Source organism: Nanorana parkeri, unplaced genomic scaffold (genome assembly GCF_000935625.1).
Source record: "Nanorana parkeri isolate BGI_ZX_2015 unplaced genomic scaffold, ASM93562v1 scaffold189, whole genome shotgun sequence".
Classification (NCBI taxonomy): domain Eukaryota; kingdom Metazoa; phylum Chordata; class Amphibia; order Anura; family Dicroglossidae; genus Nanorana; species Nanorana parkeri.
The window spans coordinates 1,391,607-1,404,831 of record NW_017306457.1 but is presented as its reverse complement, the minus strand read 5'-3'; the positions used below and the strand labels follow the sequence as shown (position 1 = coordinate 1,404,831).

The window sequence follows — 13,225 nt, the reverse complement described above, 5'->3', positions numbered from 1 at the left end:
CTGATTGGCCAGAGAACAGTCAGATGTCCAATTTAGTTGTATAAGCAAGCAAGTAAGCATCCTGTTAAAAGACTCTGCCAGGAAGAAATCCAATCAAAAACAGAAGAGAAAAAATATTCATAACTTCTTCCTAAAACACCCCCCATAAATTTCCTATCAGTATTTAAACTAGAGGTGCACCGAAATGAAAATATCAAAACTGAAACGAAACCGAAATAAAAAAAATGTCAGGCCGAAACCGAAAATGTTTTTTATTTTAACTTTTTCACATTTTTTATTTATGTTTGATAAACTTTTTAATGTTTTTATATTTATTTATTCATTTTTTATTACATATTTTTATTTTTTACTTTACTTTTAGGGGCTCCGGGGAAATATTAGGGGTCCAAACAGACCCCTGATATTTCCCTTTTAAAACACAAAAAGAGAGAAATGAGTCCTCAATCCCTTATTTTGCAGCCCCTGGTTTAAATGAACAGGAATTCTCTATGAGTGTTCCTGTTCATTCATAACATGAGGACATAGTATGTTTACTATAACCACAATAATGAATGAACAGGAGGTGATGTAGATCACTTCCCATTCATTCATAATGAATGATCACTGAGTGTTTGTACCTCGTTTTGATTACTGACACGCTGTCACAGGGGGCTGAGCAAGGAGGAGAGCTCAGCCTCCTGTGACAGCGCTGGCTGTCTCAGCCCACACAGCTTAGCCGATCTGTCACAGGAGGCTGAGCCGTACGGGGAGGAGAGACGCTGGCCGCTCACAGCGCTCTCCTCCCTGCCTGTGACAGTTTATCTCCTCCCCGCTGGGACACAGAGCTGCGCCGAGCAGGGAGGAGAGAAAGATGGATGCACCGCTGTATCGGCCAGAAAATGGCACTTTTGGCATTATGCCAAAAGTGACATTTTCGGCCGATATGTTTTGGCGGCCGATATATCGGTGCATCCCTAATTTAAACCATTCTTCCCCCCCTAAGGGTCTCAACTAAAAAAAAAAAGCAAGGTAAACGACAACCCAAAATCCCACCCAACCCTAAACCACAAAAAAAAACCCAAACAAAACGAATTGGAATGAAAATAAAAGGAAAAAAAAAGAAAGAAATGTCACAGTCTCGTCTCCTCCTTCCCTCACTCCTCTCCCCTTCTCCTAAGGCTATGAAAATGAACCTCACATTCCTGGTAAGCAAATGATAGTAATGTCAGACTCTATCGATGGTTTCCATGTCACCATAAATTGTGGGTACCTATCCTGGGATTGCGCTACTAACTCTTCCACCCTTCTTAAAAAATTAATTTCTTTAAACCAATCTTTATTTTGCACGGTATCTTGCATACTTTTATTCATGCAGAAATCTGAATCAGAAACAATGTACAACAAATATGGATGAAATTGGGTACCATCTACTAACAGTTTTCCTGTAAATGCTATGTTTGAAGAAATCTTCATACTGTATCGCCTTTTACCAGAACCAAAAAATGTAAATACATTTCTAGACTGTTACCTTTTTTTTGTGCCCATTCTGAACATACTCCACGCCGGTGGCTCGCAGTCCTTGGAAAAGTATTTTAGTGACCAGAGTCTTCTCCTTTACAGAAACGTTAGGACGGGACAATGCAGGGCGCAGATAGGCACTGGCAGTGCTCCATCTCTGACCTCAAAAATAAGGTTCTCATTAGACAAAGAAGTTGTATATGTAACAGTTGTTTACAATTGTTCAATCTGAATGATAGCTTATGGTTTTATTTCTTACCTTTGTGTATAGTCATGTCCATCCAACCAACTCCTTCTTGTTGATACCCATTCATATCCTCAGTAAAAGGGTATCTTGCTTGCTTGGCTGCTTCAATAAATGTGTGGTGAAGACGATGGTTGGTCTTTCCTCTTGAGACATGCAATGGGCCATTGCCACCTCTGTAGTCATCAGGTCCGAGTTCATGGGTCTGGGCCTTCTTAAAATATGGCAAACAATGAGCATAATCCCAACCAGTTGCACCTTGAGCATTCCACCGATTATAGTCCTCTGCATGTCCTCGTATATAGACCATCGCATTCAATGAAGAAGAGCCACCCCACACTCTACCTCTAGGCCAGTACATCACCCTGCTGTCCATATGTTTTTGAGGTTCAGTGTGATAAAACCAGTTGTATTTATCATCACACAGGTTATACATTAATGCAGCTGGCATTTGTATCTTCCATGACAACCTCTTACAACCAAAGAGCAAATCTTTTGGTCCAGCTTCTAAAACCAGGACAGAATTATCAGGATTTTCAGACAGTCTGTTGGCTAATACACAGCCTGCTGAACCAGCTCCAACAATGATGTAGTTAAATGAATCCTTGTTTATGGAAGATTGGGTAGAGAACGGGCTGAGATTTAATGAATGTGATTTCAGTTCAAAAGATGGTTTTATATTGTGCAAATCACAAAGTAAACTATTGGAGCGGGTTATTTTGTTGGCTGAATAGAAGCAAATGTTTTTAAGCACTGAAGCCATCTTGTATGGTGTATATGCTAAAAGAAAAAAATATATTAGTGGAGCCGAAACTCGCTTAAGTGTGAAAAAGGTAACAAAATAATCAAATATTTAAATACAATTTCATATGTGTAATATTCATTTATAATTGTACAGACTTTTGAATCATCTGTTAAAGTAGAAGACCAGATAATATTTGGATCAAGTGGGAAAGAGTTATAACCCCTGTTAGATTTTTTTTGTTATCTGTTTTATGGTCCCTTTAGAGAGCTTTTCCCACACTTTGTGTCCCTGCGACAACTTTGTCCCCAGGACAGGAAGGCATTTCCTTATAGTAGTTTAATGGGGCAAGGGATAGCAAAGAAAAAGTGATTCTAAACCTTCATTACTCTATCCTCGAACCAGCACTGTCGTATCAATCTTTAGTCCTCAACTCTCCACAACCATTTTCTCTGCCAACAGTGTCAGGTTCTTGGAAGCCCTCTTCGGCCACTGGGTGACCACTGAACTGTTGTAACTGTGCGTGTGCTGGGGAGAGAGACTTTGCATGTTTGTTCTGCCAAAAAATCCCTACCTCTCAACATTTTTTATTTTTCACTTTACTTACATCTTCCATTTTAATGCTTGTATTATGCGTACAGCAAAGATAGAATAGAAGACAAAACTGTGTCTGCATTAAAAGATATTATAAAACCATTCTATAAAAACAGTTGATCGCTAACTTAAAATATACAATGTAAGAAGTTGAGAAAAGTAAAGTTTGACCCTACCCTAAAGATGTGTCTAAGCCCTTCTTGTGCCTCTTGACAATTAAAAAGTAAGGAGTCAATTCCTACAGAAATAAATTATGTTATCACTTATCTTGAATGTCCTTACATTGGTGGTGTTTCCCCTGAGGTCTGGTTCACACCTAGTTGACTGCGGTTGTCAAGCTGTTTTCGCACGTTTGTCACGCGGTTTTTCTGCGCGACTTTGCTTTTTAAAAAACAATACGAAAACTGCACGGGTCTCAATGCATAGAGATGTCTATGGGACCAAAACCGCAAGACATCCGCCTGGAAAAAGCTCCTGCATCTTTTTGCGTGACAGACGATATCGCACATGCGACGCAATGCTTAGGTGTGTACTGTCGCCATTGACTTGGGTTTTTGTGTTTTGCACGTTATCGCGCGACTGAATCCGCTTAGGTGTGGACCAAGGCCTGTTGAAGATGACCAGCAATTACTAGCAGAACTATGTACTTTTGTTACTTTTTGGAATGATGATTATTACTATGGATGCTGACCAGATGTTTTTGAGAATTTATTATTGGGCAGATATCTGGGCAGATGTTCCGTTTACTCCAGTGAACTTACAGAGCTATACAGTTTGAATTGTGCTTTTAAATGGAACCTGTAAGGAAATAAATATGGTTGCTGCAAGTCTGAGCCATAGGACTGTCAACCTGATCCTGGTATCACTACCTTATGCACTGACTTGAAACAAGCAGGCAGCCAGTGATGTCTCAAAAATCGGTAATTCCATCCTGCATGCTTGCTCTGGGTTAGTAACTCATTAGGTAATGAAGCCAGGATCAGAATAACCAGGGCCATCCCTATAATGAGGCAGCCTAGGAAGTTGCCTTAGGCGCCATCTTATTGGGGGTCATGTGGCCAGAGCATCCCAGGTTGCTAATAGCTTTTAGAAACCTGTGCCGCTTTGGCTGGTGTCCCTCCCAGCTCATGGTAACCAGTGACGTCATTGGTTGCCAGGAGCTGAGCTGGACACTCTGGCTGGCATCCCGCCCAGCTCCTGGCAGCCAGTGACGTCAGTGAGCTGGACGGGATGCCAGACACTAACCCCAGTAACGTGCCTTGCAAGCAACTCCCCCTTAATGTGCACCATTAGCACATGGCCCCCACACCCCCATAATGTTCACTGTCATCACTGTCACTGCGGTAAGCATGGAGCTGGGTGCAAGGACAATGTAACTCCAGCGCGCATGCACAGGGATTACATTATCTGCAGCTGCTCAATGGCTGGTATGAAGGATGCGGACCCGGGAAGATCATCCGAAAATGTCATCAGCTGTGGATGAAGCATCAAGGGGAGCACAGATGTCCCATCGCTGAAGGAGGGCACTCTAGCAAGTAAATATGGCAAGAGCTATGGAGACCCTGTAGAGTTCTGCTTTAAAACCAAGTTGCAATTGGCAGTTTTTCACAGGTCTCTTTTAATATGGCAGGTCAACAGTGCAATACCTTTAAGGGCTCATTCACATGGCTGCAGATGGCCATGCACCGTCAGGAAGGGAGTATTTCTAGAGGCCTGGGAGTTACATGTGTGCGCGTACAGCCGTGACCAGCAGCCTGTACAAAACATGCACAAAGGGACAGATGAGTGACCCTGGATGCAAACAGTGTGTGTCCAGGGCCACTCATCGGTCCCTGTATGCATGTAACTGCTCTGACCTGTGTACAACATGGCGTCTCTCAGACTGCAATTGATTTGTACGGGTTGCTGGCCACAGCTGTACATAAACACCTGAAAAATCTGGGTGCAGAAATATGTCCCTTCTTGGCGATGTACAACCCTCTGTGGATGTGAGAGTGAGCCCTTAGGTGAAACTTTAGGCAGATAAAAGGCACACATTAAAGTATATTTAAAGGCAAAACTTTTTTGTAGATTTGAATAGAGAGGTGAAGGACCCTATCATGTTTCTATTTGTCTATTGTTGTCTGTTTTCCTATTAGGAAGATTCACTTTCTCTAAATGTCCAGATCCCTAATATCACCAGGAATTAAAGTGGGGGTAAATTCGAAATTTTGAGTTGCCACCAGAACATGAAGAGAGGAGAAATCTTCCAATGGGGACACTTGTTACCACAACAATTGGTTAGGAGGGGATTTATCTTATATTGGGAATATATCCTCTCACTTCCTGGTAATTCAAGCAGTTTTAATGCTCTCGTACTCTAACCAAAATGGAAAATAAAGTTTTGCCTTCAGATACACTTTAAAGCAGTTCTTGTCTATTATATAAAGTTACATTAAAGTCAAAGTTTTTTTCCCCCCTTCCCAATCCTGCTGTAGGGACTTACCTTAAATGATGTCTCTTAATCCGATCATCTTCTTCTTTATTGTCCTTTTCAGCTGTCCCTCCAGCGCTGGTGCGGGTCTCCGATCCAGCGCTGACTCCTCTGTCCTTCTCTTCTCTGATGTCCCACGGTGTCTGTGCGGGTGCACGCTGCTCCATAGACTTACCTTGTGTCTCTCCTCGTCTCCCGGCCTAACATCTGAAGTGCGCATGTGCCCTCCCCAAGATCCTTAGACTCTTCAGATGTTCGGACAGGAGTGCACGGCGAAGACACAAGGTAAGTTTAAACCCCTTTTAAAAGTTAAAAAAAAAGTTTTTTGCATACATCTACTGCTTGCTAGCAGTAGATATATGCAAAACCGCTGAGGGTTTAATAACCCTTTAATACATAATTGAATGTATTTTTCAAATACAAGCAGTGTATGTGACCTATTATCAGCCACTTGCAGTCAGTGTGCAGCTGGGCTAGGATGTGTGAGAAAGAAGCAGTACAACCAGTTCATGTGATTGGCAGAAGCATGCAGATAGGAGGATAAAGCTTAGTGAAAGAGAGAGGAGCTCATCACTGCGCTGTTTCTCCTTTCACAGTCTATTCACAGGCTGGGGATGAGTCCAGGGCAATCTGGGCTCAAAAGACATAGGATTCATGATGCTGGTTGTCAGATTGATGGCATCTAGTGGCAGAAAAAAAGTGTTGTGGGGGAACTCTCTGGATTATTGTAGCAAAATCTGATTTTGTGATTGTATTTTTTAGTGGGCTATACATGTCTAACTTGTTCTTTTTGGCTGGAGGTCTGTCTCAACTGTTGAAGCAGCAAAAACTAATTTGCTTTGCTTTATTCACTGGTTCCATTCAAGCTCTCTTACTTCCCCTTTTACACACAAAATGTATGTAAATAGATGACTTATTTGTTTTTTTCTTACAGAAGCCTGCTGAACATTGAACTCTATTCCCTGCCACGCTAATGACATATACAGTTGCTGTACTTACCATACAGTTTGTAGTTCATGAAGGTGGAAAAAAACACGTACACTTGAATTGAAGCTGAATTTCAGGGGAGCCGCTAATTGCACAGTTGAAACTCCTATATGGGAGCTGTTTTACCTGCCGGAGGATTTACAATACAACAATCCCTGCCAGACAGTATATTAGATCCATGACTTCCACTGCAGCATCAGCATAACTTGGTCAAGAACACACCCCAGCCTGCTGATTGGACATTGAAAAGGAAGCAGCGCTTGAGTGTTGTAATCAGTCTGGTCACTGCTCTGTCCTTCTATCAGATTCAGTAACATACCCGAGCTGCATTTAAAAATAAATTTTAAGGTTTTTTTTTGTTTAGAAGTGGAACTATGGACTTGCAGCCTGTACAAATCAATGACAGGCTGTGTGCATATACCTGCACATCTAAACACTTATATGCATACAAGGAGGGATGAGCAGCCTTGGACGCATTGTTTTCAGACATGGTAGAGGGTTATTCATGAAGCAGTAAAATCAGGGCCGTCCTTATTATGAGGCAGCCTGAGGCTGCTGCCTCAGGCGGCATCTCTTAGGGTCACGTGGGTGGGCGTCAGGTAGAGCTGCATCGCTGCTCTGCTGCACAATGTTTGCAGTGTGCCCGCCAACCCCTTTCTGGCAAAAGCGTCCCAGATTGCTAAAAGCTGGGCGGGGAGATGTCACTGGTTGCCAGGAGCTTGGCGGGACGCTGGCCAGAGCGTCCCAGGTTGCTAAGAGCAGGGTGGGGAGATGAGGAGCCCTTACACATCTCTCCACAAGGCTCTTAGTGGCATCGCCCCCATTAATTGTGCACCATCCAGCATTCGATTGGCTAGGAAGCCGGCTTCACGATTGGCTAGGAAGTCGCTTCACTTGTTGCTAGGCAGCCTGGCTTCCTGACTCATAACCCGCCGCCCGGCTTCCTGATTGCTCAGAAAGCTTCGGGAAGTGAAGCCGGTGTTCTTTTGACAGAACACCGGCTTCCCAGACAATCAGGAAGCCGGGAGGCGGGTCATAATCCGCCGCCTGGCTTCCTGATAATCTGGGCACACGGCAACGCTACTCGGTATCGGCGAGTACTGAGAAAAAAATATCGGTACTCGTACTCAATACCGGAAAAACAGTATTGGTGCATCCCTATACTGAATAAAGTGAGTTCCCCAACTCACTTTAAGTGCAACACTTTCATGCTCGACAAGTGTACTTTTATTATACATTATATATGGCTGCCAATATGCATGCTGTAAATGACTTAAACAAGATCTACAGCAGTCCCTCAGTAGAATATTTCACACTTAAAGCAAACTTGTGCTTTGCCTGTGTACACATTTCCACAATACAAATACAATCTGATCTGTTCTACACTAATCTGGGTGTAGTTGGTGCATCTGTGTCTGGGATTGATTATTATATTGGATGAAATCAAGCCATTTGTACAGGGTTGCATATTTGCTGGAGCTAACATAAATAAATAATGTTAACTTATATGATATAATAATGTAATACTACTACTGCTACTAAAAACATTATAATAAAATGTAACAACACAGGTAATTTTACTATTACTAGTAATAATGATCATAATAAAAAGGTAATAATATACATAAATAACAGCTAACACAATTAAATAACAATGTACTTAACAACGGTGAGTAAGAAAAATGTAAAATATCAATTGCACCAATTTATATCTTGCACTCTCTTGCAAAAGTTCTACTAACTAATCCCAAATATTTTATCAATATATAATTGCTTAGTAATATAACAAAGAAATCTCAAAAACTTGTTACAGAAGGGTTTTGTTCTCGCTGGTGTAATAGAAAACGTACAGGCTGAAAAAAGATAGAAGCTCTAGTTGAACACATACGTGTCACCATTTATGGAATGTGAAATACTAGACTAGTTCATATGAGGACAATAAGAATAACAATCTGTCTTTGAAAATCCCTCCCGGTATGTCTTTATTTGGAGTAGAATTATACATACCTTGGCAGTACAATCGCAGATGTGGACAACAGTCCAGTCCAGAGCTGTTTGTCCATGCAAGCTGTGACTGTCGGGATAAACTACAACACCCTCCACTTCTGTGCCAGGATAGACTATAATACAGTATGCACGTATGCTGGGGGGAAGGGTGTTTTCTTAAAGCTGTGATAATTATTTTACTGCAAGCGAGCAAGTTTTTACTGCCCAGAGCTAAATCCTGAAACAGGTCAGGCTAGTACACCCAATTGTGATTTTTTTTTTAGTAATTGATGGAATTTGGTGGTATGTGTCAGTCTCTGGCTTTTGTATGTCTTGGGTTAGTGTACCATTTCCTCCGGTGACTTTCACCATAATGTAAAATAAATTAAAAATTCTAACTAATGGCCCCAGCAGGTATGTAGACCAAGGAACAAGTGCAGAGATCACACCAAGTCCAAAGAGCACCCTTCATATTCGTTGCAAAAAAACCCCCAAAAACTGGGAGGATGATCCCACAAAAACTTGGCAAGAAACATGATAGATGTAACAAATGCCAATTTAAATGACTAACCCATATGTACACAGCTGCAAGGTGTCCTATAGCTAAAACCTGTAAATCCACAACCTTACCGTTCAAGCAATTCAAATGGAGGACAAAGTTGATAACTTTACAAAAGTTTTGGACCCTGTGGGTCAAAACCTACCAACTTTATTCTTTCCGTCACAATATAATACCTCTTACGGGTGAGCTTTAGCTCTACCTTGTGGTTGAGGCCCCCCACCATCCCTAAAAGCTGGAAAAAAACAAACCATTAAGACCCCCCATCCCAGATTTCTCTGGCAATGATAGTGCCAGCAGAAGTCCAGAAAACTAAATTGGCGGTTTTAAGCTACACAGACGGTGACTTAGAATGATCACAATGACTAAAATAAATATTGGTGCGTTTTGTAGAGCGTTTGTCGAGCGTAGAACGCGCTACAAAACGTTCAGGTGTGAACGAGGGCTTACACTGTGTGGATGGAGGAACCTCCCACTGGGTCAAGCTTCGGTATCTTACTAGTCGGCCCCGCTGGCTGTCAAAATACCTGAATAATGCGCCTGCATCCAATCAGATTGTTCAGGTAGTTTGAGAGCCAGCGGGGGCGACTAGCAAGATACTGAAGCTTGACCCAGTGGGCGATTCCTCCATTCACACAGTGTAGCGTAGATGGAGGAATCTGTTGCATGTTTTCCATCTGACCATAGAAAATCTGCAGAAAATCTATAAGTGTATGGCCAGCTTTCGTCAATGAACACAGCCGAGAGCGTGCACCTCAGACAGACACTATGGGACACGAGGAGTCTGCGCTGGAACAGAGACCGCTGCAGAGATTGCTAAATACAAGTGGAAGGAAAATGATGATCGGATCAAGAGACAACATTTAAGGTAAGTCCTTAAAGCAACATGGCGGCGTGAGGAAAAGACTTGTGACTTTAATGTCACTTTAAATAATAAATGTGTATATATTTCTGTAATGACAGAACATTTAGCCCAGTAAAATGAGCACAAACATCTCACTCGCTGATCTGACCTCATGGCAGTGATGCTGGGGACGTTGACACTATATAATAGTTAACCTTTGAGCTGAAGAGTTAATATCGGGATTGTGAAATCAAGCTTGAAGAGTGCTGGTTTAGTGTCTGAATATCAAATAAAATCTTCTAATCTGGCGTTTTATAAGTCAGTAAAAGTAATACATTAGAAGACAGTTGTTATGCCCTTTTTCTGCTTTTGCCTTCTTTCAAGGGGCAGACAGAATCTGGAGCAGTTTCTCGTGGCAACCCATCAGCTTCTTGTTTCAGTATTCCAGAAAAATGCACACCACAGCGCTCAGCAGACTCCCAATGATGTTCTCCACCAACAATCGTTTGCAGGCTGCCGTCATCAAAAGGCCACTGGGAAGTATTCCTCACAAAACAAACAGACAGACAGCGCCTTGTCTTCGTTTAATACAGTTTATTAATCAATGAACATACAAGCTGACCTAAAATATTACTCACATGGTAATCACTCACTGAATGAATGGTACAAGGCAGACCTCACGCAAAGTTGCCTTGTTAGCTGATGCGTTTTGGGGAATATGCTTTATAGTTTTATGTTTGCCTTCCTCTGGAACAGGGGTAGCAAACCTCCGGCCCTCCAGCTGTGAAGGAACTACAAATCCCATGAGGCATTGCAAGGTTCTCACAGCCACAGACATGACTCCCGGAGAGAGATGAATCATGGGATTTGTAGTTTTACCACAGCTGGAGGGCCGGAGTTTGGCTACCCCTGCTCTGGAACAACTGCGAGCAACTGTGGACATTGGTGGACTTGTGTCTTTTTTTTTTTTTCAACCTATGTAACATATACAAAGTATAGAGCGACAGTGGATTAAAGCAGGCCTTAAATTAGTATTTGCAGCAACACAATGATGAGGGTTATATATTGCATGATTATTTATGTATAATATAAAGACATAATAAAGCAGGGGTGGGGAACCTCCGGCCTTCCAGCTGGGGAGAAACTACAATTCCCTTGAGGCATTGCAAGATTCTCACAGCCACTACTCCAAGAGACAGCTGCATCATGGGATTTGTTGTTTCACCACAGCTGGAGGGCCAGAGGTTCCCCAGCCCTGTAAAAAAATATTAACTGCAGCACAACTCCCAATTATTTAACTGATTTATATTTTTTTTAAATGAGAAAAACAAGAAATATACAGTAAATGGTCTGGTTTCACAAATGTGTATACTCGGCCCAGAGTATGTGCTATTAGTTTATACACTTCACATTGAAATGTTAGAATTGAGTTATGAATGTAATTTATCTAGGATATGTTGTACAATGGCACTCCCTGCATACACTCTGTACCTCTATAACCATCTGCGTCGTAGCAATAAACTGCCAAGATACAGAAGGAACATTACATGATGTGTGTCACTGTGTAGATAAGTATGTCATCAGGGAAAATCACGCCCAGCGTGAATGTCCCAGCAGCCTTGGCACTCTCCAAAAATGGCCTTTAGCTTTCTTGGAACTATCATTTGAGGTTCAGCAACGGCTCACTTGGATGATCCTGCATGCGGAAGAGTTTTACTGCCCTAACAAAATGATCCAGAGGTTGTGCAAAGTTGTTGTTTCAGGTTCCAGCAGATTGGCGCTTCTCCAAAAGATGGCCATCTTGTCTAGATATTCTAGGGATTCAGATTTCCAGAAGAATTGTGTATGGCAGCAGCTACTTTTTAATATTGATTTAAATAATTATATCTGCAGAGTCTCAAAGTGTATCTGTGGTCAAATACTAAAAATAAATATGTATTGCTATACTGAATTTCCATAATTTCTGTCCCACTGCTAATAACCATATCCATCTAGAACAGTGGTGTCAAAGTACCGGCCCGCGGGCTAATTGTGGCCTGCAAACCAGTACTATGTGGCCCGCAGCCAGCTCACAAGTCAGGTAGGTGGTCATAGTGCATTATGAGTGCAGAAAATGTCATGTTTCAGTTTGTTCCCTGCACAGGTTGTGTTAACTATAGACTGACAAAACATATTCTGACCAGGGCTGCCGGAACCATGACATATAAAAACTAGAGGTGCACCAAAATAAAAAAAATCTGTTCAGCTTACCCAAAAATACGTTTTATAAAATCCAGCGCTGTCAGATGGGATGAACGGGTTTCTCACAAGGCTTTTGGAATGAACTGCAGCATCTTATTAAATAATCCTTTACAACCTTATTGTACGATGTATGTGGAAAAGGCTGTATACACCTTAGTGAGGTCGGCCATGCAAATGTTCACAATGCTGGCAACCAATCTGATTAAGCTAGAAGGGCAGCAAGCCAGGACATTGTGACCTGCCCAGGCGATAAGCCGAGTCATCTGAGTGAGTTTAAAAGTAAAATGTTTTTTTTTTTTTTTTATACCAGATACACACATGCTTGTTCCAGATCAGTGAATCACCTTGTAGTGAATGAGGGAGAACAATGACAGACTCTGATCTTGCAATCAGGACCTTGGATTAACAGGAGGTGCTTGCAGTGATGATCACGGATGGCGCCGTGCACGTCAGACTTGTATAGGAGGAAAAGGACCAGCACTCAGAAGGTTTAAAAAAAAAAAATGAAATCCTTGTGTTCATTTATTGCGAATACCACCCCTTGATGTCATAATGACATCAAAGCCAGCCACAATTCAAAACAATCCCTGGTGAAGGGACCCTGCTAGGGCTAGTATTGATATACTGTATGTGATGCCGTTTCGCAATAAACGAACACAAGGATTTGATTTAAAAAAAACAAAAAACCTACCGGGTGCTGGTGATCTTCCCCCTTTACAAGACTCTGACATTAGACTTTCAAAAAAGAACTTTTGGACATTTGGGAGCTGAGATTGCCATCATGGCAGGTTGCTATAACATGCATTTTTGTCGGGCAACAGCTCTCTGTGGCATCTCAATAAAGCACGTTGTTACTAATTATATTATCTATACTGCCTTCCCTTGTGCAATGCCAAATGATGACAACACTATGATAATGATGTTAATAATAATGCAACTTCAGAAAATGATGTTATTGTGCCCATTTTCCCAATGCTCCGAAGTACCAGGGTGTTTTACAATTTAGTAGTCAACAATAAAATGAACTTGCTGATAGATAAATATGATATATATATATA

General features: G+C 41.8%; 1 protein-coding gene across 1 annotated transcript in view; it reads right to left on the bottom strand.

The window, feature by feature from the left end:
• CHDH (choline dehydrogenase) overlaps window positions 1–8,638 on the bottom strand; it is a 19,095-nt gene extending 10,457 nt beyond the window's left edge. The window contains exons 1-3 of the mRNA XM_018555258.1: window positions 8,545–8,638; window positions 1,757–2,521; window positions 1,508–1,659 (exon numbers count right to left, since the gene is read on the bottom strand). Of these exons, the coding sequence (XP_018410760.1) occupies window positions 1,508–1,659; window positions 1,757–2,504 (900 nt within the window). The 5' untranslated portion in view covers window positions 2,505–2,521; window positions 8,545–8,638. The remainder of the gene's footprint in view (window positions 1–1,507; window positions 1,660–1,756; window positions 2,522–8,544) is intronic.
• Window positions 8,639–13,225: the final 4,587 nt, after the last annotated feature.